Source organism: Muntiacus reevesi, chromosome 20 (genome assembly GCF_963930625.1).
Source record: "Muntiacus reevesi chromosome 20, mMunRee1.1, whole genome shotgun sequence".
Classification (NCBI taxonomy): domain Eukaryota; kingdom Metazoa; phylum Chordata; class Mammalia; order Artiodactyla; family Cervidae; genus Muntiacus; species Muntiacus reevesi.
In genome coordinates, this window is record NC_089268.1 from 40,087,510 (window position 1) to 40,111,549 (window position 24,040).

At 43.6% G+C, this 24,040-nt stretch overlaps 2 protein-coding genes across 14 annotated transcripts in view; both read left to right on the forward strand.

The window, feature by feature from the left end:
• NHLRC1 (NHL repeat containing E3 ubiquitin protein ligase 1) overlaps positions 1 to 2,473 on the forward strand; it is a 53,314-nt gene extending 50,841 nt beyond the window's left edge. Inside the window, exon 3 of the mRNA XM_065912617.1 lies at positions 2,368 to 2,473. The gene's annotated coding sequence lies outside the window, so the exon portion shown is untranslated. The remainder of the gene's footprint in view (positions 1 to 2,367) is intronic.
• Positions 2,474 to 11,107: 8,634 nt separating this feature from the next.
• Positions 11,108 to 24,040, forward strand: part of KIF13A (kinesin family member 13A) — a 198,496-nt gene continuing 185,563 nt past the window's right edge. For all 13 annotated transcript variants that reach the window (XM_065913151.1, XM_065913149.1, XM_065913147.1 and 10 more), the window contains exons 1-2: positions 11,108 to 11,303; positions 11,598 to 11,688. In XM_065913151.1, the coding sequence (XP_065769223.1) occupies positions 11,249 to 11,303; positions 11,598 to 11,688 (146 nt within the window). In that variant the 5' untranslated portion in view covers positions 11,108 to 11,248. The remainder of the gene's footprint in view (positions 11,304 to 11,597; positions 11,689 to 24,040) is intronic.

Genomic DNA, 24,040 nt, shown 5'->3' on the forward strand with positions numbered 1-24,040 from the left:
GACCAGGGATCAAACCTGAACCCCCTGCATTGAAAGGTGAAGTCTTAACCCCTGGACCACCAGAGAAATCCCCGTCTTTTTTTCTTTTATATGAAAAACTTTTAGTAATTTACTCAAGTATCTAATTGTTACAATTCTAGTAACAATTAATTTATTGATCTATAAAACCCCTTATTATACATATTATATTTTAGTTTGTATTTCACTCTTTCTTGCATTTCTGTTCTACTCATTTCAAAGTACATTATTTATTGAATTTATAATACATATTTTAAGTAGTTACTATTATAGTAAATCTTATTTGATTATTTTAAATCACTATCAGTACTTTATGTTTTAATATTTACTATGTATTAGCACAATGCTAAGTGCTTTAAATGGATGATAGCACTTAATACTCAGACTACTACAAAGGGCATGTTATATCTATCTTAATCAACTGAAGTAACAATGGTTCAGAGAATGTAACTAAATTATCCACAGTGACATAGCTAACAACTAGTTATCTGTCTTGATAGTAACATGACTAAAAGAAACCTGTTCTTTTTAAACAAATGTGTCCCTGCTTGTCCATTACCAAGAGCATGGTCTTTATTGAACATCCCAAGTAGGCAGGGGTTTGTGGGAGCTGGGGGCAGGAGCAAGGTAAATTTGTATCTTTGGTTGTATCAGATCTCGGACTCTGACAGATTAGTAATTGCAGGAAAAGACAACAGGAACCTTTCTTCACTGGGTTATGCAGGAGAGTTAAGCTCCAGTGCTCCAAAGTATCCATTATGTGTACTGAGTTAACTTTTCTCCCAGGCATCTAGAATGGGGCTAGTTAGGTGTTAACCTTGGGAGAAATGATTAAAATGTCACTGGAATCATTTTCTTAGTTTCATGGCTCAGAGGAAGACTTGGATTGATGAAAGTCTACAAAGCATCAAGTTAGAAGGCTTGGGCAGAGTTGAGGTCAAGTAAGATGCTGAGGCTCTCCAGGCCTGCAACTTCACAGATGAGGAGTTTTAGATGAAAAACCTGTGACCTGGCCAAGGGTTAACATCCTGAAAGATGTTAGGGATTGTGGGGGGCTGGTGTGGACAGCCCTCTTCAAAGCCAGTTCACACATTTCATTGATGACATCTTAGCACTTTGGGGACTCCTCTTTTGGAATTGCCATCACTCTTTTTTTTTTTTTTTTGCCATCACTCTTATGAGAGCAAGACAGACTAGTTTATTTTCACTTATATCTTGGTTTTGAACCAACCAATATTACCCGGAGGATTCACCCATTTTATCTCCAGACTTAACTACAAATAACTTTAGGCTATTTATGAAAAAAGTGAGAAGACAGTCCATGGAATGGGGAAAAAAATTTGCAAATCATATTTGGTAAGGGGTTAATATCCAAAACATATAAAGAACTCCTATAACTCAATAGCAAAAAGCCAAATAACACAATTTAAAAATGGGCCAAGAACCTAAAGAGATATTTCTCCAAAGAAGATATAAGAAAGGCCAACAGGTACATGAAAAGCTGCTCAATGTCACTAGTCATTAAGGAAATGCAATTAAAACCACAGTGGGCTATCACTTCACATCTGTTGGAATGGCCATCATCAAAACCAGACAAGAGATAACAAATTCTAGTGTGGATGTGGAAAAGGGAACCCTTGTGCACTGTTGTTAGGACTGTAAATTGATGCAAATGTTATGGGAAACAGTATGGAGAATCCTCAAAAAATTGAAAATAGGGCTAGTGTGTGATCCAGCTGGGAATATAACCAAAGGAAACTAAAACACTCACTCAGAAAGATACCTGCACCCCTATGTTCATAGCAGCATTATTTATAATAGACAAGCAAGCCATGGAAACAACCTGTGTCCATCAATGGATGAATGGAGAAATTGTGTGTGTGTGTGTGTGTGTGTGTGATGGAATATTATTTGGTCATAAAAATGAGTCAATCCTTCCATTTGTGATAACATGCATGGACCTTGAAGGCATTATGCTATGTGAAATAACTCAGAGAAAAACAAATACTATATGATCTCACTTATATGTGGGATTTAAAAACCTAAACCAAAAAAACAACAAACTCATAGTAAAAGAGATCAGACTTGTGGTTACCAGAGGCACGGGGTGAGGTGGAGGGGGGCGGAAATGGAGGAAGGTGGTTAGAATATCCAGATTTTCACTTATAAGCTAAATCAGTACCAGGAATGGAAAATGATGCACTATAGTGAACACTGCCAGATGATACACAGGAGAAGATGGATGTTTGCTGAACCTATTTTGGTAATCATTTCACAACACATGTAAACCAAACCATCATGCTGTGCGTCTTAAACTTATAGTGATGTATGTCAATTATTTCTCAACAGAACTGGAAAAAAATCACACCCATCTTCCTGGCTTTGTTACTGACCAGCTGTTTAACTTCAGTCTCACCACCTAATGTCTCAGGGGCCACTTTTTCCAAGGCAGTGACTGGATTAAATGATCTCTAAGATTCCTTCCTGCTGGAAAATTCCAGGACCAGGTAACCAGTGAAGATCTGACAATGCTGAGAATGTTCAAAAGAAGGCATCACAGACTCTGAAGGGAAAAGAATTTGAAAACATCACAATAGCCTATGCGTTTACTTCCATGCTATTTTGCAAAGGACAGAGACCCTACTACTCCATTCATTCATTATGGACTGGCCACATTCAGACAGGCAGGGCAAGTTTCTCCCATACTCAACAACAGTAAGGATAAAAATAACTACCTTTTACTGGGGTCTTTCAAAGTGCCTGTCATTTCATAGATTCTAATTCTTTAAGAAGTTCACAGTCCAAGCGGGAGACAATCAAACCAATGGATTACAGCTGCCTTTAACTAACTCCAAGTAAGTTTACTAATTTCCCATGGAATTCTCATTGCCTTGAGTCTGTCTTGATACTTATTTGACTAAATGAAAACTGTTGCTTTAAAAAAAAAAAAGTATCAGTGCATGTTCACTGACAGAAGCATTGTCCAGACTGGACATCATTACTAATGATGTTACTAATAATGCCCCGTCATCCCCCATTTTTCTCGTCTGTCTCCCATAATGTTTTATGACTCTTTTATGGAAGCTACATAGTGCATTAAACTGTAAATCATAATAGTAACAGACTATTATTTATATTGCCTATTTAATTTTTTTGCACCAGAAAAATATAGGTGAGTCAGGGGAAATCTATTATCCTTCTTATGAAAATCACTCACATGCATGTTTCAATTTGTATGTGCATTGAAATCCCAAGACTGCCACTTCCCTTCCTTGAACAGCTTACCTAAATTTTTTCTTTATTTTTTAACCTATCATATAATGCAGGATAATAATAGTGTGTGTCTCAGAGCGTACTGTGAGAATTAAATAATGAACCTGTGCTTGGGAGGTTGAATAAATCTCATGAACCATTGTGAGATATAAATGTTATTGTGGTAGATGGCTGGAGCCCTTCTCTAAAGGAAAAAACACACTTTGTTGTCCATCTAGTCACTGAATACGTCTGTACTCCAAACAGGTAGGGTTTTTCCCCATACTAAGCAGTTCTCCAGTTTTCAGGAGATTCCAACTGGTGCCCTATAGAAGCGTTAGTCACTCAGTCGTGTCTGTCTCTTTGTGACCCCATAGTCTGTAGCCCACCAGGCTCTTCTGTCCATGGAATTCTCCAGGCAAGAATACTGGGTTGCCATTCCCTTCTCAAGGGGATCTTCCCAACCCAGGATTGAACCTAGGTCTCCTGCATTGTGGGCAGATTCTTTACTGTCTGAGCCACCAAGGAAGCCCAATTTAATTCAATTCTGACAGCATCCACCTGGATGTAGCATCGGATCCCACAGGTTAAGGGCTCTATCCCTCAAGACTGTTCTCCCTTCTCACTTCAGAAATCAATAGCAAGTCCAGGTCATGCTACACATTCCCATGACCCTCTCCTCTGTTCAGTAATTTGCTAGAGCAGCTCACAGAACTCAGGAAAAAAGGTTACTTACTAGATCACTGGTTGATTATAGAAGGATACAACTCTGGAACAGTCAGAGAAAGAGACACAAGGGCAAGGTGTGTGGGAAGTGGCACGGAGCTTCCATGTTCTCCATGGCAAGCAACCTTCCCAGCATCTCCACGTGCTCATCAACCTGGAAGATTCCCAACCACCATCATTTTTTTTTTAATGGAGGCTTCCTTGTATATGACTCACTTGAAAAGACCCTGATGCTGGGAAAGATTGAAGGTGGGAGGAGAAGGGGACAAGAGAGGATGAGATGGTTGAATGGCATCACCAACTCAATGGACATGAGTCTGAGTAAACTCCAGGAGTTGGTGATGGACAGAGAGGCCTGGCATGCTGCAGTCCATGGGGTTGCAAAGAGTCGGACATGACTGAGCAATTGAACTGAACTGAACTCCTTGTATACATATGGTTGATTCAATCACTGACCATTGGTGTTTGATTCAACCTCCCTGCCTCTGAGATAGAGGTAGAGAGGGTAGGTGAGCTTTTAATTCCCAGCCTTGTAATCACATGGTCGGTTTCCCTGGCAACCAGCCCTCATCCTGTGGTCATCTTTCCAAAAATCTCCTCATTTCCCCTTTATTGCTCTGGAGCTATTTCAGGAATGAAGGATTAAAACCAAATATAATGAAAGACGCTCCTATGCTCTAATCACTTAGTTAATTACAAGAGTTATAGGAGCCATGAGCCAGGACCCATGATGAACCCCAAAATATATATTTCTTTAAAAAACATTTTGAAAAAAAAAAAAAACATTTTGCATCTTTGATAGAAAATGATAACACAAAGGTGCACTAGAATGGCCACACTTCTATTCTGATGGCAGTAATTTTTCCTATCAGTTTCTCTTGGGAAGCAATTTGTCACCAGATATAAATACATTCCTATCTGGTTCTCAGCATTGTGGGAATCTTTCCTGGCTTTAATAATCCCAAATGCAGAAGGTCCATGAGTAGAAATGTTTCTTGGTCCAGTGAAAATTGAGAAATGATATGCATAATTTCTGAGCAAAATCTTGAAGAGCCACTGTGTGGTCTGCCATCCTTTTCTTTCCTTCTGCCACAGAACTGGCATTGTCCCAGGTGGAGGCTGTTTCATTGGCCTGAGACTTGAAAGTGACAGGAGCAGAGCCACAACAGAGCTTTGGTGAATACGTCACCTGAGTTGGGCATAAAGCCTCGTTTACCCAAGCCCCCGAGATTCAAAGGTTGTGGGGTTACCACGGCATGACTTAGCCTAGGCTGACGGATACCGTTGTTAAAAGTAGATTTATGGAAATCCTCTTATTTAAGTATTTGCCTATGCCATCATTACTCTTTGATCCTCTGTAGACTTAAGCCATTAGCAGTTTTGACATCAGCCTGGCAGCCCCTTTCTGGCTGAAATAGCTTGAAATCAGATGATTCCAGAGTCCTCGGAATGTTTGTGATCAGGTGTCTGTTGGGTTCTTCAGATCCCAGGGCATTTCTTGTTTCTAAAGTAAAGGCTCTTCCTAACAAAGAGCATATGTGTAAAGTGCATAGACTGGGTGGATGGGGGCGTGTCTAGTGTCTAGTGGATGCAGTAACTGTATTCACTGGTTATGTTGGACTTTGGGGATTGCAGAGATGCTTGAAAAGAAAGTTTGGGCCAGGCTGTGCTATCAGCAAAGCTCCCCAAAGCCTGTGTATAGCTCGGACCCACAACCAGGATCTTCTCAGTCTAGATCAGCTCTCTGATGAACCTTTAATTCTATACGGCAGTCCTGTGGCTGCAGAAATCACAGTGGTTGTCCATCTAAGAAGGATGCTGCCTTGCTGTTTCCTGAGCTGCTTTGTCCTCAGACCAACCCCAGAGTGTGACACTGTCTGGTCCCAGAACTCCCCTTGATGCCACTAGAGAAAAGCACATCCATTCTTTAATCAGCTTTTTTTTTTTTTGCTGTTTACTTCAATTAAACAAAGATAAGAATAAACAACAGCAAAATCCAACAAAGCCTTATGCAATAGAAGAGTCCAGATTCTTTTGAAAAAGCCCACCCAGTTAAAATCCCTGGTCTACAGCCTCTGACACCTTCTTAGATCGATAACCACTGGGATTTCTGCCTGCCAAACGCCTGAGGTCGGGTTTCCCATAAATTCTCCTCCCATAAACACCCTTTGGGAACTTATTTCTATGGAAGAGCCCTGGGAACGGCCCCCACCTCATCCCTCATAGCAAACCGGCCTGAAGAGCCAATTGTGGCAGGACGATAGGTTCCCTTGTTGGCCTTGAGTGGGCCATGTGCACATTTGAGGTGTTGCCACTGCGCATGTCAGAGCTGGAATCGGAACCCCGGCTGCATGACCCCAGGGAGAATGCCTTCACTGCCTGCTGTGTGCCTTTCATTCCTCATCGTGTTTATAGTCTGTGTCTTTCCTCCACATACTCCCCTTCTCTGGATAGGGGTCAATGCCAACAATATTTTGCGTCACTTATTGACATTCTCCAAGTGGACAAAATACCACTGCTACTATTCCATGAGCATCTTCTGCCTCCTCAGGTCCATTGCACTTTTTCCCAGGTTAATTCTCTTCTCAGTGTAGATTCAAGGAGCAGGAATGGAGCTCAGCCTTAACAGAGCCTAGAAGAAGAACCTGGAAGGGTCTTAGAAACCTGGAAACGCAAACCCAAACAGTTCTCACTTCCCTTAATGTCCTGCAACAATGACTTCTGAACTCTTTTTCAGTGTGAACCTCCCTGTGATCATGAAGAATAGTCTTTCCAGAGCCCTCAGGTTGATTCCAGGGAGGTGCCAGCTTGCACTTACAATGCTGGGATGAGATCAACACAAATATGAACTCCTTTTATCCTCATAACAACCCTATGTAGTAGGGACTTTTTCCATCATCAGTTACCATCATCCGAATTTTTTCTCCATGAATGCATCTAATCTTTATAAGTAAACAGTGGGCTTTATGGGTTTCCATGGTGGCATTGCAGTAAAGAATCCACCTGCAATGCAGGAGATGTGGAGACATGGGTTTGATCCCTGGGTTGGGAAGATCCCCTGGAGAAGGAAATGGCAACCCATTCCAGTAACCTTGCCCAGAAAATGCCATGGACAGAGGAGCTTGGCAGGCTACAGTCCATGGGGTCGCAAAAGAGCTGGACACAGCTGAATGACTAAACAACCACAACATCATCCAAATAAGGAAACTGAGGCCCAGAATAGTTAATACAGATATTCTTGCTCAGAAAAGGAAGTTTCAGGATTCAAACCAGACAATTTGATTCCAAGAGTCATACTCTCAGTCACAACCCTCTGAATCCCAAGCCTAGATTTCCAGGGGGAAGAAATGGATAGATTCAGCTTGTGGCAGGAATGGCCCTTGGGGTCCACTGAATTTTACCAGGAATGTGGGGTTATATAGTACAAACATGGTAGCTGAGGTCCAGAAATCAAGGGTTGATGGAGGGAGAGGGAACAGCTGCTCTCAGAAAAAGTGAACATTGTATGCCAGGCATTTACTCAAAAAGGTGTTTAGTACATCTTGCGGGAGAGGAGTTCATAGTTCTTTACTCATGAACCAGTTGAAAATTTGTTGTGGGGAGTTCAAAATTTGTGCCAGGCTACATGTGAGACAAGACTCAAATAGAGTCTATCTCATTCCTAAGCCTTATCGTTCTTGTTTTGTTTTTTTGGCCACATGGAGTGGCATGTGGGATCAAACCCATGCCCCCTGCTTTGGGACCGAGGAGTCTTAACCACTGGACCACCAGGGAAGTCCCCTCACTTTGTTATAGTTTCAGAGAAGGATGCCCACGACAGTTGAGAGAATGCAATATGTAGCAAGCTGCACTTTCCAAAAAGGGCTACAACAAATGTCTCCCACATCACAAGATCTTGAACGATCCACTCTGATATTTCCCCCACTGAGATAAGGGGACTGCAGTTCTCTCCTGGGATTGGGGAGGGCTTGTGAGACTACAGAAGTGGCACTACAGAGCTTCTAATGTAAGGTCAAAAAAGCTGGAAGAGCTTACACTGCGACTCTTAAAATGCTCACACTTAGAACCTAGCCACCATGCTGTGAGGAAGCTCAAGCCGCCCATGCAGAAAGACCATACGGAGAAAGCTTGAAAGCACCCAGAGAGAGAGGAACGTCTGATCTGCTCCTGCTGCTCCAGCTCCCACGTTCCAGCCCCAGCTCCCACCTGACTGCCATCTCTGCAATCTCATGACTGAACCAGATGAGCCCTTCCTAAATGGTTTTAAGATGCTAATCTGCTGGGAGGATGTGTTATATAACCACAGTAACTAGAACAGCATATTCTTTTTTTAAAAAATAATTCATTTATTTATTTGGCTGTGCCAGGTCTTGGTTGTGGCATGTGGGATCTTCTATCTTCATTGCAACATGCGGGGTCTTTAGTCGTGGCCTGCAAACTCTTAGTTTTGGCATGTGGGTTCTAGTTCCCTGACTCGGGATGGAACCCAAGCCTTCTGCATTGGGAGCGTGGAGTCTTAGCCACTGGACCACCAGGGAAGTCCCTAATACAGCATATTCTGAAGAAAGGTCTTCAGAAGAGCATGAGAGCCATTTTCAAGTGTCTGAGGGGCTGCTGGTGTAGAAGAGGAGTTTAATTTGCAGTGGGGGAAGCTCTAGATGGCAGCGCTGAAATCAACAGTTACAATTTACAAGGAGGCAAATTTGATTCTTTATGGTGGTTTAGTTGCTAAGTCGAGTCAAACTCATGCAACCCCGTGGACTATAGCCTGACAGGCTCCTCTGTCCATGGGATTCCCCAAGCAAGAATACTGGAGTGGATTGCCATTTCCTTCTCCAGGGGATCCTCCTGACCCAGGAATCGAACCCCGGTCTCCTGCATTGCAGGCAGATTCTTTACCAACCGAGCTAGGAGGGAAGCCCTTGTACGGAGCCCTTCTCTACAAGTAGAATGTTAGAGTCATCCATGAGAGAGCACTCTGCCAGCAAACAAACTCAAGCAGAGGGATGACCATTTGGGAGGAGGGTTGTAGAAGTGTTCTAGGGATGTGCTAATTCACGTCCAACTCTTTTGCGACCCCATGGACTACAGCACACTAGGCTCCTCTGTCCATGGAATTTTCTAGGCAAGAATACTGGAGTGGGTTGCCATTTCCTTCTCCAGGGGATCTTCCCAACCCAGGGATCGAACCTGTATTGCAGGTGGACTCCTTATGGATGGAGCCACTATGAAGCCCAATCTCACATGAGTTAGGGTTAAAACTGTTTTAAAGAAGAAACATTTGGTAAACTGTTCTCAGAGGAGGTACGGATTGATTTGGGACTTTCAGGTTGAGAAAGATGGAAAAACAGAAGGACCACTTGGCAAAAACAAACAAAACGCCAACCAACCAACCGACCAAAAAAACAAGAGGAAACTATTTAACCAACAGTAGCAAATTAACCATGTCCCTCTCACGTTAAGACCTCTTATCTTTTTATGGTGTGTTATGGGCCAGCATGGGCTTCCCTGGTGGCTCAGAGGATAAAGAATCCGCCTGCAATGCAGGAGACCTAAGTTCAATCCCTGGGTTGGCAAGATCCCCTGCAGGAGGGCATTGCAACCCACTCCAGTATTCTTGCCTGAAGAATCCCATGGATAGTGGAACCCGGTGGGCAGGCTACAGTCTATGGGGACGCAGAGAGACATGACTGAGACACACACACACACACACACACACAGAGTACACACACACACACACACACACACACACACACACACACACACACACACACACACACACACACACACACAAAGTTTTGCTTCCTGCATCTTTACCACCGGTGGCTTTGCTCTAGCTATCATCACCTCTTATCTTGATGAGAGTCTTAGAGTCCGTCCCCGGCTCCAAACCCAACGTCTCCATTCAGCTTCCCCTTGCCTTTCGAATAAAGTGGAAATCTCTTAGGTATTCCAGGCTTTCATGATATGACAGAGGACAGGGGGTGGGGTGGGGAGAGAGTCAAGTCCCTACTTGGCACCTGTTGGAGACAGAACTGAACCTCTTGAAGCATCTGCCAACAGTCTGGCGTCACACCTGACTCGGTGCTATTTTTCTCATCACAGAGTGTGTGTCTGCAATACTGGATGCGTGACTTTATTCACGTTTTTGCGTGTCCTCCACAGCACCCACACAGTAGGCCCCCAAGACAACCTCGAATGACCTTATGAAAAATTGAGTTTCTACATTTAAGTGAGCTAGAAAGATTTCCCCTGATCTCAACTCGAGATTATAGACGCTGTGTACGCTTCAACAGGCCGGGCACCTAGTGCTCGCCCAAGAAGCACTTGTTGAACCGCGCAGAATAAATCAGATCCCCGCCTAGTCCCGCCCTGGCAGCGAGGTCGGTCTTTGGCAAGCGCGACCAAAATCCATGGCTCTTAAATTCTTATGTAAGAGTTAATGAGCCTCCCAGCCCACACTGGACATCTCTCCCGCCGGAGAAGCGCAAGGGCCGGGAAGGAAGCGAGAGCAATCTTTGCAAACACGCTCGTTTGGTGGCGGAGGCACGGATTGACCTCCAGCCTCGGCTCAGCATCGGAAAACGCCGCTGCGCGCTGGGCGGTGCGGGGCGGGCGGAGGGGGCGGCCGGCCGGTGGAGGCGCATTTCCCCCGGTGGGTAAGGCCTGCCCACCCGGCACGCCCAGGGGCTCCCGGGGGCTGCGGTGACAGCGGCCCCAGAAGGTGACTCGAGTTCAAGGCGGTGCCCGTGGGGTCCCCGCCGGCGCCGGGGGCGCGGGGGACACGCCGGGCCCCCGGGGGGGAAGCGAGCGCCCCGATCCGGATCGCAGCGGCGCCCCCAGCCCCGCGTGCGCCGCCCGCCGCCCGCCGCTCCCGCCCCGGGTGCCGGCCGGCCGGGCCTCCGGGCGCCGCGAGCCGGGGAAGATGGCGGCGCGGCCCGGCCCGGGGCGGCCGCGAGGGGCGGCGACGCTGTGCGCGCGGCTGGGCCGGCGCGGCTAGAGCAGCGCCTGGGCCCGGGCGGCGCGGCCTCCTCCCCGCCCGCCGCCGCCGCGGCCGCCGCGCCCCGCCCCGCGCGCCCGCCCGCCCGCGCGCCCGCCCCTCCCCGGGCCCGGCCGTGCCCCGCGTCGCGCTCCCCCGGGATGGCCCGCGCGCCTCGGCGCTGCCTCGCGGAGCTCACGGCGGAGCGGCGGCGGCCGCGCTCGGGGGGCGCGCGTGCAGGGGCCGCCTGGGGGCAGAGCGGGCGCCGCCAACATGTCGGATACCAAGGTAAAAGTTGCGGTCCGAGTCCGGCCCCTGAACCGACGAGGTGAGCAAGCTTTCCGCTCCTCTGCGCGTTGCGCTCGGGGCTGAGGGCGGGGGGCGGGGGGCAACTTTGGAAAACTGCGGGGCCGCGGGGCTGGGGACGGCGGGAGCGGGGAGGCGAGCCGGGGCCGGGGCCGCTCCGGGGAGGAGGCGGCGCCCGCCGCGGCCGCGGGGACCCGGTGCGCCGGCTCCCGGCTCGGGCCGCCTCCCGGGGGAGAGCCCCGCGCGGGCGCGCAGCGGCGGGCTGCGGGCGCGGATGCTCGGCTCTGCAGCGCTGTACCTCCCCCTTTGCTTTCAGAACTGGAACTCAACACCAAGTGCGTGGTGGAGATGGAAGGGAATCAAACGGTCCTGCACCCTCCTCCTTCTAACAGCAAACAGGGAGAAAGGTAAAAGCGGGCGCAGCCCCGCCGCCTCCTGCAAGTTTGAGCCAGGAAAATGGGAGTGCTCTTTCCTATTGTTAGGAGGACGGCTTCAAGTTTGTCGCACGCTCCCGTCTGAAGCTGTTGCAAGTCCAAGTTCCTCTCTGCCCTCCCTCTGCCCCCCTCCCCCTTGTCCCCTCCCATCTAGAGGCAGGACTCCCCGGGCCCGAGCCGGGACCAGCCCTGTACCCCCGGCCCGCGGTGAGGCACCCCGAGAGGGCCGGCTGGGACCCTCGAGATGATGGTCCCATCGCCACATTTTACAGATGAGAAAACTGAGGCCTGAGGCGAGGAAGTGACCACCCAAAGCCGGCATCGTGGAACCCGGTGCCCCTGGTTCTTTCCACCCCTGCGCTGTTGGCTTTATTTGGCAGACTTGTTAAGGAACTTTGTGTAAAATCGGGAGTGGGAGGGAATCCCCCTCCCGCCCCCGGAGTAAAGCAAAACAGTTTTGTACGATACAGGCTCAGGCCTGGACCATTTAAGATCTATTATTTTGTTGGTGCTGGCTTGAGATAATGCCTGAATGTAATGCGCGAATTTTGATTTTCAGGAAAACAAAAGTAGTGCCCGGAGCTGTGTAGACACTGGGGGGATGTTTAAGAGGGGCCGCATTTACTAGATGGCAACGTATTTGCATGTGAAAAGTGGTAACTGTTGGATCCTTATTAATTCTGCTCTATTCCACGCAACAGTATGGGAAAATGCCCTAAAATAATTTGAATATTTGGCATTTTTCTGGTAAGCCCCTGAGAAGAAAACGGTTGGAATTCATTCAGTAAAGCAGTGCAGTAGCTTGGAAAAATAGGAAAGAGAAACCAGGGAGATTTGAAAAATTAACTCCTCCGGAGTGAGTTTGTGTTTCTAAAAGTCACCTGTTACCTGTTGATTGATGTGATACAATTTGGCGATTTTTTTTGCTCTCTGGAGATTTTTTTTTTTCACTGAACAGTAACTCTGAAGTAGGGTTTGTTACTTTATTGCTAAAGGAAGCAACTGCCTTCATTCTATAATCATGCAGTGTCCAAGGCATAGTTTACTAAATTTGGGGGAGGAAATTATCAGGAGGTAAGTTTGAGAATTTTTTGCTTTTTGTGCTGAGGCTAGAAATTTTTATCCAGTGTGCAGATTGTTATGGTGATAGTAAATAGCTAAGTTATATTTAAAATATATTAAATGCTTTTTAACAGTAATGGTTGTATCCTCGGATAATATTTTTAGATACATTTTAAGTATTTGTAGTATTTTAGATCCATATATAGCAATATTGTTGTATATTTCATGTTAATAGCAAGTAAACTCATTGAGTATATTAAGATATTTACAGATTACATTGGCTGCCTAGATCACCAGTACATTTCCCCCATCCCCCCCACCCCCAAACTGAATATTTTCACATGTTTCAGAAAAAAATTCTGCTGGGTCAGATTCTTCAAAGCAATCTAGGAAACAGGTAGAATTGTCAACTCTTATGTTTCTGTGGCTTCTATTTTCCTTGCTGGTTTGGCACCTGCGTCTTGCCATTCTTAACCATAAGGATTGTTACTGTTAGCTACTATTTGATGCTATGAAGCTTTGTCCATTGTGGACAGACAGGGATTTAATTTTGTGGAATGTGGATAGACTTTACAACTGCAGACACTTGGCTGGAAAGGCTAAATAATCAGTTGATCATTTTTAGGGCCACCACCGTCATTATTAATCAGGATCTTTTAAGTCATGATTTAAAGGGTGATTTGGGGATTTCTCCATAGGCTTGCTTCTTGGAATAGCCGGTTATCTGGAGCTGTAAGAATAGTGCTGAAACATGTTCTGACCTCATGACAGAATTCTTTGAGTGGTGGATGGGCTGTTTCTCTGGGTTTTGCCTAGGTACCTGTCATTCAGTTTATAGACAAACTGGGAGGATTCAGCCCAGCAGTACCGCTTGCACGTTAGGATTACTGTCTTTGCAAGGATGGAGACATCAAATGCGTTTTGATTTTCATTATGCAGCTTGGTTTCATCTTTCTCCAGTGGGTTTTCCCTTAAAGCAACAGTGCATTTAAAAATAGACACAGTTTCTCCCTTGAATTCTAGGTTGATTAATTGCAACAATGCTTCTTGTTATGTTTGCAATTCATTTCTTTCATTTGTTTTGGAATCGAGCTCAGAGCAAGGTGAGACTAGTATATTTCTTACCTAGAAGTCCAAGGCTTGAAGTGTAAGAAGTTTTAAAATGAATCTTGGTAAACCTTATCAAGTTGAAATAGCTGTTTTTCCAAATATTGCAGGAAATTACTAATGTATTAATGGTGATTGGAATTTTAAGTTACTAGGTCCAAGTTTTCAGTCCTACTAGTAAAAACAAGCAAGAGTACATTGGTTTCCAGGAAGAAACGGAGAGGCTTAGCTTTCATAATTTCCCCCTTTATGGAATCAAAGCCAAGACTACATGTTAAGGTCTAAAAGATCACAGGGCTTCTGACGTTAAAGATGTTTGTCTTGGTCCTAAAATTCTATGATTATAATGTACCGCAGAATTCTAGATTAATAGTTGATAGTTAATGAACCATTCTGAAACATTAAGAGTTATATGGATGGGTTTCTTTACATACCATTCCATTACAATGCAGGAGACATGTATGAAGTTCATTATGAAGTTCAGATCATGCAGGTGCCCATGCTCAGCATGGGGGATCCAAAGACCACTGTGAACCCAGAGCCTGTGCTGGAGGCTCACACCTTTGAGAGATGTGAGAAGAGAGAAGTAAAACTAGTTAAAATATAGTGCGGTAGATCATTTAGCTTATGCTTTTGCCATTATATATACCATATCTCTTGAGAATTGTCTGTTTCCTCTTCTGTCTCCTCTCCTCTTGGTTGTGAGCTCGGGGAAGGCAGGAACCTGTCCTACTGACTCTTGTCTTCCATACCTACCCACAGCGCCTGGCACGTGGCAGACCCTCAGCAGATGTCTGCATGGTGATGGTTTGTACTGTGATGGGAATGCTGAGGAGGGACTGTGGACGTGACCCGGGGCCTTGGCATCCTGTAAAGACAGGTGGCATTTGTGCTGGTCATGGGGGGTGCTAAGAGTGCAGGTTCACTTTTTCAAGATCGGTAGAAAGTCCTTAGTCAAAGAAACTGAAAGCATACCTGCCACAGATTACTTCTGGCTGATTGTGTGTGCGTGCGTGCAGAATGTGAAGCAGGGTGCCGGAGCCAGGCAATTCAGGAAGGAGGACAGAATGAGAACCCTTAACTTGCCAAAATACGTAATAGTTTAAAAATCAAAGTATCCATTGCAAAGTCTTCCTCTCATTCCTGCTGTCATCCTTACACTTTATATCCTCTCACCTCTCCCAAAACAAAAAAGGTGACCTCTGTTATTGATTTCCCATGCATATTTTCAAATACACACATAAATATATATATTTTTTCCCCACAAATATCTTTTCTATCCTTTAATAACAGTAGGTTGACTCCTTTAAAAAAAAATCCAGTATGGGTGGTAGTTGTGGTTTTAAAAACATACATGTTCGTGTGTGCTCAGTCATGTCTGACTCTTTGCAGCCCTGTGAACCGTAGCCCACCAGGCTCCTCTGTCCCTAGTTTTCCTGCTAAGAAATAACTGGAGTGGGTTGCCATGCCCTCCTTCAGGGGATCTTCCCAACCCAGGGATCTAATGCATCTCCTGCATTGCAGGTGGGATTCTTTACTGCTGAGCCACTGTGGAAGCCCATAAAAAATATATATACCCATGTATATATCAATCTGATCTTCGTAGCTTTTAGGAAGTGAAGCTTTATCATCAGAATGTAATGGAACTTGCTTTGTACAGAGATTTTTGTTCTTGATTGCTTTAAACCATGTTAAAGTAAGTAAATTGTAGGGTAAGCAACTGAAGCAGTGTGCATATATAACCTAGCTCAGTTAAAAGAAAAATTGGATAAATTTAGGCTCTTAGTAAAAGAGCATCAAAGTTTTAACTTACAGCCCAGTTTTTCCATACTGGAACGTGGGCAGTGTAACTTACAAGGTACACGAAGGTCGGTCAGTGGAAGAAAGCTACGGCTTGGTTGATTTGACTGCATCTATATTTTCCAGTTTATGGATTATATGTTGCAAGTTTTTGATTGTTTATTCCCCCAGACTGGTTTCCCCTGCTATTACAGTGGTTTCTAGGATGGTTTCTTCTCCTCAAGTAAAACTGTAGAGTGAAAATGGAAAAATTAGTTGAAATCATATCAAATGAAAAAGATCCATCACCAAAGAAGCAGTAATATTCTACATTATCTAGGTGACTTTGCATTTTATTGTATTTTCTGTGTTGTTACTCTTCTCTATAGCTCAGTATTACAAAGTTGATTATAAGAAAGCAGAGTATTTAGATTTCACTAATATAGGAGTGAGCATTCTTCATGCATGATATCAGTGGTATTTTGAAGAATGTTATAATGGAATGTTTTCATTAGATGTCTATGTTTTCCATTTTTGTTTTAAAATAGATTGTCATCTCTCACTTTAAAAGACAAGCCTAAAAGTACTTATAATGTACTAAAGATTAGTGACTAAAAATTATTTTGTTCACAGTTAAAAATGCATTTTACATTATGCACTGTTGTGTGCACCTATATAAAGATTCATGAAAAAATTTACTATGTGCAATATCTGTTCTTTTTCTACCCCTTTCTGTTCATTCATTTTAGAAACATTGGTTGTGACTTACCAAATTAACTTCAAAACCTGCTTAAAGGGTCACAAGTTTATAATCTGAAAAATACAAGTTTAGTGGGTAAGACTTTGGGTTCTGCATACATACATATGTATAAATATTTTAAATCAGTGTAAATACTTTGAAGTGTGGAGTAGTTTTATAATTTATAAAGGCTATGCCTGATGCAGCTATCATCCTGGGGGTTCCTGCCACATCATTCTGCGAACTCCTTTTACAGACTCTTTTCTGTGTGGAATCTCTTGCTTTTCTGTTTCTCTCCTTTCTTTCTTTGCTGCCTCAGTTTTGTAGAGCGTATCCTCTGGTTGCTTCCCCAGAAAGAATTTGGGGAGGTGGAGTTTTTCATTTCAAAAATGAAAATATCTTCATTCCACCCACTTACCTCGTTAATAGTTTGGATGGGTAACAAATTCTATTTTAAAGATGTTGGTTGCTTTAATGTCATCTTGCTTCCAGTGTTTCTGTTGAGAAGTCTGAAGCTATTTGGATTTCCAGCCCTTAAGACATGACCTAGATTTTCCCTTTCTGGGATCCTATAGAATATTCTTTCTTCTCCTTTTTTGTGAAATCACAGTGGTGGGCCTTTTGGACCTGGAAACTTGTATCCTTCAGTTCTGAAAAGATTGATTGAATTAATTCATTAGCAAATGCTCTCTTTTTATTTATTCTTTTCTGGAGCACTTATTTAGACATGGGATTTCCTGAACTGGACATCTGATTATTTTATTTTTCCTTTCTGCTTTTCATCTATTGTTTTTGTTCTGCCTTCTGGGAGGTTTCATCCACTTTATCTGCCAAACTTTATGTTTAAATTTTTCCCCTGATATCATATTTTTAATTTCCAAGAACTCTTTTAGATTAAAAAAAAATAGCATCCTGTGCTTATTTTCTAGTTGTGGCATTTTCTGTGTTTCTGAGGACCGTAATGATACTTTTCTCTATATAGTAGGCCTTTTCTTTTTTGTTCTTTTTAAAGTGCATAGTTTTGTTAGTGTTGGTGTCTGCCTTTTATGTTAAAGGCTTTTCTCATATAGATTTGGGGCTTTCTCGAGGACAAGGACTATATATGATTTATCTTTGTATTCTCAGAGCCTAGATTCAAGAGTGCCCAGTGGACAGAAAGCATTTTTGTAAATTCTTTGTTGTTTTTAAAAAAATTATTATTAAATGTTCTGTCAAATCCCTTTTCAACTTTCAACAATAGATATAAAATTGTTTTTTTCTTAAGAGCACATATAAATGCTATAATTAAAGGTAGTAGTTGCCTTATGCAACTCTTAGTTACTAGCATTCATGAAGCTAATTAGTTTTAATCTGTACAAAAGTTGAAAAAAATTAGAAAATCCTAATTTTGTATTACTATTGAAAAAATATTAGTTGAATTTTTTTCTTTTGTTTTTTTGGTTATTGTTAAGCTTAAAATATATATGCTTGTTGGGCTGGGGAGATTTTTCAAAATGATACCAAACTAGCCAGTTTATCATTCTACCACTTGGATTCTTCTGGCAAGACCTAGTCAGAGAAAAGTGGATAACTTGAATTGTTTCCAGTTTTCAATAAAATTGAAACATATGCTATGCGCTCATATTTTAAAAACATTTATAAGAAAACTTCTTCCCCAAATAGTAGGCTTTCTGAAGACATCAAGGTTTCTCAGTTACTCAGCCACAGTTACCCTTTCTCAAATCTTCCCAGGAGCTAGAACAAAGAGGGTATTTCTGCATTTAGAATTTAAAGGACTTTGGAGAACGTTACCAGCAGAGGAAACAGAATGGCAGAGAAACCAACAAAATATATAGAAACACTCAAAGAGAATTTTGTACCTTAACAACAAAAATGAAATTTACAGAGCTATCAGTAAAGGAAGTATATACAAAAAGTCACATGAAAATAAATCAAGAGTTGATTTATATGGAATTCAAGAGCTATCTTTTCAAGATCACTCTACAAAATATTATATTTCTGGGAATTTAGCTTTGCAAATATAAGAGGAAAATATCAGAAATTCTTCCTTGGGTATTAGTTTATTTGGCGTTTTGCCATCCAACAATGATATGGAAACCAAATAAGCATGGAAAAATGTCAAGTTTTCATATCTCTAAAATTTTATTGTAAAAATGAGTAATTTGTTTATTTGATTGTAAGATCTAAGGTTAAAATAAAAGGAAAGTTTTTTTTTTTTTCTTATAGGCCCTCATAGACCCTCAGAATTAGGAGGATAAACAGTCCAAGCCTCATCATTCGCTTGAATGCAGTCTCGATTTTATGTTTTACCAGCTGAGACACCAGGGGAACCCCCCAATTTTATTTTTTGCACTGGAGTGTAATTGCTATAGGTGTTGTGTTAGTTTCTGCTGTTGATTTCCTTTTACTATGAGATGCACAGTTCGGTGAGTCTTTAATAAAGTACTAGAAGTATTTTACCAAATTGTTCTTGAAGTGAACTTTTCACATCAAAGCACAGTTGTATCTTTTTGAAAGATTGCTTCCTTAGATAGTCTAAAATGTTTTATAAGAAGCATGGCAGAAGTTTAAAAGCGGGGGCAGGGGGAAAGTGTCATTATTCAACCAAACCTAACATCCGTTATTCTTCTTTTTCCCCTTCCTTCATTTTGTCCTTGTCCATAAACATAAATATTTGTAGTTAAAATTTTGTGTTTTGCTTTTGTCCCATTTACATTTTGTCAGGCAACATGGTTTTCATAATTATAATTTTAATAGTTGAGTACTGTAGTCTGTTGAGTTTCATAACTTTAAAACCATATTTCTATATTTCTGGACCTAAAAGTTGCTTCTCTTAACAATTATAAATAACAGAGAGCATAAAGATAACTGGAACTTTTTAAGAATCCTTTGCCAATTGCAAGGCGTTTCTTCCTAAGTGAACTTACTCAACACAAAAATGCATCTCTGAAATTGTATGACAACATGAACCATTCCCTTAGATTACTATGGAGTTCAAAGTTGATAGCTTTCATATGTAGGTATGAGCTAGGCCATGGAAAAAATGATTTTGTGTGGACAATAACAGCCCAGGGGTTCTCACACTTGAGAGTGCATTAGGCTCACTTGGAGAGCCTCACTCCAGAAAGTTCTGAGCCATAGTTTGGCCTGATATCTTGCACTTGTAACCAGTCCCCAGGGGATGCTGCTGTTCTGAGCTCAGGACCAGACTTTGAGAGTCACTGCTCTAGACCAGGACTGGTCCATTACAATTTTCTGTGATGGTGGGAATATTCTACTCATCCGCTGTCCACTATGGTAATCGCTAGCCGTGCATGATGACTGAGCACTTGAAATGTGGCTAGTGCAACCAAAGAACGGAATTTTATATTTTATTTCATTGTCATTAAATTTATTTTACTTTTAGAATTTTATTTATGTATCATTTATGGCTTCACTGGGTCTTCGTCGCACTGGCTTTCTCTAGTTGCGGCAAGCAGGGGCCGGTCTCCAGTTGCAGTGCGTGGGTTTCTCCTTGCGGTGGCCTCTCCTTCTGCAGAGCAAGGGCTCTAGGGCTTGCGGGCTTCAGTAACTGCAGCCCACGGGCTCAGTATTTGTGGCTCCCAGGCTCCAGAGTGCGGGCTCCGTAGTTGTGGCACAGGGGCCCAGTTGCTCTGGGGCACGTGGGATCTTCCTGGATCAGGGATCGAACCCTCTCCTGCATTGGCAGGCGGCTTCTTCACTACTGAGCCATCAGTGAACCATTAGTTTAAACAGCAGGTGGCTATTGTGTTGGACAGTACAGGCCTGGATGTGGTTCTAAACCTTGGTTGCACGTTAGAATCATCTGGCGTGCTTTAAAAATGGATGCCTGACTCCTACCCCTAGCATTTCCGGCTTCATCGGGCTGAAGTGCACCGGAGGCATTGGGATTTTTACACACTTGCCAGGTGTCCCAGTTACTGTTATTGTTTACAAATCAGCCCCAAAGTTAGTGGTCTGAAAACATTATTTCTTAATGCCCCTGAATTCTGTGGGTCAGGAAATCAGACAAAGTAGACATGACTTGTCTCTGCTCCACGGTGTAGGGGTCTCATCCTGAAGACTAGAAATCTGCGGGTGCAGTCATCAGAGGGATTGAGCTGGTGGAATATCCGAGATGGTTAACTCACATGGTTGGCAGTTGAGTCTCATGTGTAGCCAAGGTTGATAAATGCTGATCTAATTTAATAAATTAGGTTTTAAAGCCTGGTCTCACAAGTTGTTCTTTGGTTTATTTCCCTATTTTGACTGTGATCATGTATGTACATTCTGAACCATTAATGCTCTCAAAACTAAAATCTGACAGCCTCAGACAGTAAGCCTTATTTTACCTTATTTACCTTACTAAGTTAAGTGTTTTCCCTGTTAAGGCAACTTATGGAAATTTACTAAAGTCTTCCTGTGCCAAGGGTATGTATGATTGTGCAAGTGAAGCCTCACAAAGTTAAGTTCTGTCCCATCTAAAAAAAAAAAAAGCCTCCTATTCTCAAGCCAGGTGTATTTCATCAAAATGCCTCTTTTTATTTGTTTTTACTTGGAATTGTGGCAGAGAGGGAAGGAATTATCTCAGTTATCTGGATGCAGGGTACTTGCTTATCCTTCAATCAACCGCTTCGCCTGCCTGCTTGGGAGGCACAGGTTTTTCATCTTTCTAAGAGTCTCCTGATGAAAGTGAAAGAGGAGAGTAAAAAAGTTGGCTTAAAGCTCAACATTCAGAAAACTAAGATTATTGCATCCAGTCCCATCACTTCAATGACAAATTGATGGGGAGACAGTGGAAACAGTGGCTGACTATTTTTTTGGGCTCTAAAATCACTGCAGATGGTGATTGCAGCCATAAAATTAAAAGACACTTACTCAAAAAAAAACAAAAAAGACACTCCTTGGAAGAAAAGTTATGACCAACCTAGACAGCATATTAAAAAGCAGAGACAGTACTTTGCCAACAAAGGTCCATCTAGTCAAGGCTATGGTTTTTCCAGTAGTCATGTGTAGATATGAGAGTTGGACTGTAAAGAAAGCTGAGTGCCGAAGAATTGATGCTTTTGAACTGTGGCGTTGGAGAAGACTCTTGAGAGTCCCTTGGACTGCAAGAAGATCCAACCAATCTATCCTAAAGGAGATCAGTCCTGGGTGTTCACTGGAAGGAGTGATGCTGAGGCTGAAACTCCAATACTTTGGCCATCTGATGCAGAGAGTTGACTCACTTGAAAAGGCCCTGATGCTGGGAAAGATTGAAGGCAGGAGGAGAAAGGGATGACAGAGTATGAGATGGCTGGATGGTCTCACTGACTCAATGGACACAAGTTTGGGTAGGCTCCGGGAGTCGGTGATGGACAGGGAGGCCTGGCGTGCTGCAGTTCATGGGGTCACAGAGAGTCGGACACGACTGAGCGACTGAACTGAACTGAATGGCCTTTGGACCACGGTTCCCTGCTTCAGGCCCTGGAACTGTATGGCATTCCCAGCCTTAGCTCCTGTACCGCTGCAGGATCCCAGGCACCCCTTCTATGAGGAAGGTCAGGATGGCGTGAGAGCTGGATGGGAAGTCTGGATGCTGCCTGGTCCTGCCACTAACATGGTCTATACCCTTTGAGCTGGTAATTAATCCTTTCCATCTGAGTCTTCATCTGTCAAACTGCAGGCTAAACTAGGTAATCTGTAAGGTTTTTTTTTTGGTTGCGCTGGGTCTTCGTTGCTGCACGTGGACTTTCTTTCGTAGTGGAGAGCGGGGGGCTGCTCTCTAGTTGTGGTTTCTAGGTGTGGCTTCTCATTGCAGTAGCTCCTCTTGTTGCCTAGTATAGGCTCTAGGCACACAGGACTTGGTTGTTACAGCACACGGGCTCAGTATTTGCTGCCTGCTGGCTCTAGAGTGTTCGGGCTCAGTAATTGTGGCACATGGTCTTCGTTGCTCCATAGCATGTGAGATCTTCTGGGACCAGGGATCGAACCCATGTCCCCTGCGTTGGCAGGTGAATTCTTATCCACTGTACCACCAGGGAAGTCCTGTAAGGTCTTTTTAGCTTTAAAATTCAGATTTATTTCAACTGTATTTACATGTAGGTGGTAGTGGTGGTTTAGTCGCTAAGTCGTGTCTGACTCTTGCTATCCGTGGACTGTAGCCCGCCAGGCTCCTCTGTCCATGGGATTTTCCAGGCAAGAATACTGGAGTGGGTTGCCATTTCCTTCTCCAGGGGATCTTCCAACCCAGGGATTGAACCCAAGTCTCCTGCATTGCAGGCAGATGATTTGCCGACTTACATGTAGAGTTGAGTTAAATAGAGTCATAGGTAACATTTACAGTGGCTGAAATGGGTTGGGTTGTAATTTACTTCTTGTCAGAGTGTTAGGAAAACCAGGGAGAAAAGGTCACTTTTCTTGGGAGGCTGAGTTAGCCTGCAGTAGCTGATGGGAGAGTGGAAGGTGTCAAGTGAAAGAAGGCAGCCACGAGCTCCAGATAGCAGAAGCCGGTATCAGCCAGCCGGGGAGCGTGGGCTCCTTGCAGACATTCCACGAGCCTCTTGTCTCAGTTCAGACAGCAGCTTTTTCGTGTGCCTACAGGTCTTTATAAATCTTCTGACTTGGACCTTTCAGTTAGTTTTCATCTGGTACAATTGTGTTCTGTTGGGGGGAAACCAGTGATTTTAAAGGTATTCTTGCAGGCATACAGCTGTTTTATGTGATAAGTATGTATGTATACGGGGGTGAAGAAATGACATTTCCAAAGCCTGTTAGCCTACTTCCTCGGGCAGCTTGTTTTGTTTCTGAGGGTTCTGTTGTCACCCTACCAAAAGTATGGTTAATTCCCAAGATTTCTTACCTTCCTTTGTGAGATGAATTCCGATCAACAGGCGAGAGAGAGAGAGAGAGAGAGAGAGAGAGACGGGCTGAGAGAGAGAGAGGAAGGGAGAGTGGGTGTGTGTTTCCCTTCTGGTTGTCCTCTTAGCCATTCTTTTGAAAGCAGAGTGGAGGTATTGATTCTGTCTGGCCCTTTAGAGTCGGGTCTGTAGGTGTGATGAGCTCTGCTGCTGTTAGAAGAGGCCGAGCAAAGCAGCTGTGCAGTTCCCTTGAGGGAAGAAGTTCTTTTTTTCTTTTTTTTTTAAAAAAAGACAGGGAACAGGAAGGAAGGCTTTGAGGAAAGGGAAGCTTTGCTATGGGCTCTTTGTGCAGTCTTGAAAAAAAAAAAAACCAAAAACACTCCCTAGGTTGTCCACCCACCAGGAATGACCACAACCATTCGTGTGGGGAAAATCAGAAAGGGCAAGTCATGCTGAGCTGCTCGGGCATTCCTCTGCAAGTCCTGAGTCGATTCAGCCCCAGTTTTGGACGGGCCATGCAGTAAACCCTCATGTGGTTCGTTGAGCAGATTAACAAGCCTTTAGTGTACTTAACGTTTTGTAGTTTAATAAAACAGGTCCTCAGAATCGATGCTTTGGTGCCCACCAGTCCCTAATCCCAGCTCAGTAGAGAATGTGTCACAGAGCTAAACTTGTGACTGCCCTTTTTTTAAATTGGATAACAAACTGTTAGGGTTTTTGTTTTGTTTTGTCTTTTGTTCTCTATTCTTAACGACTTCTATTTATATAGTTTAATTAAAGTTTAGTAGTCACTATCCAA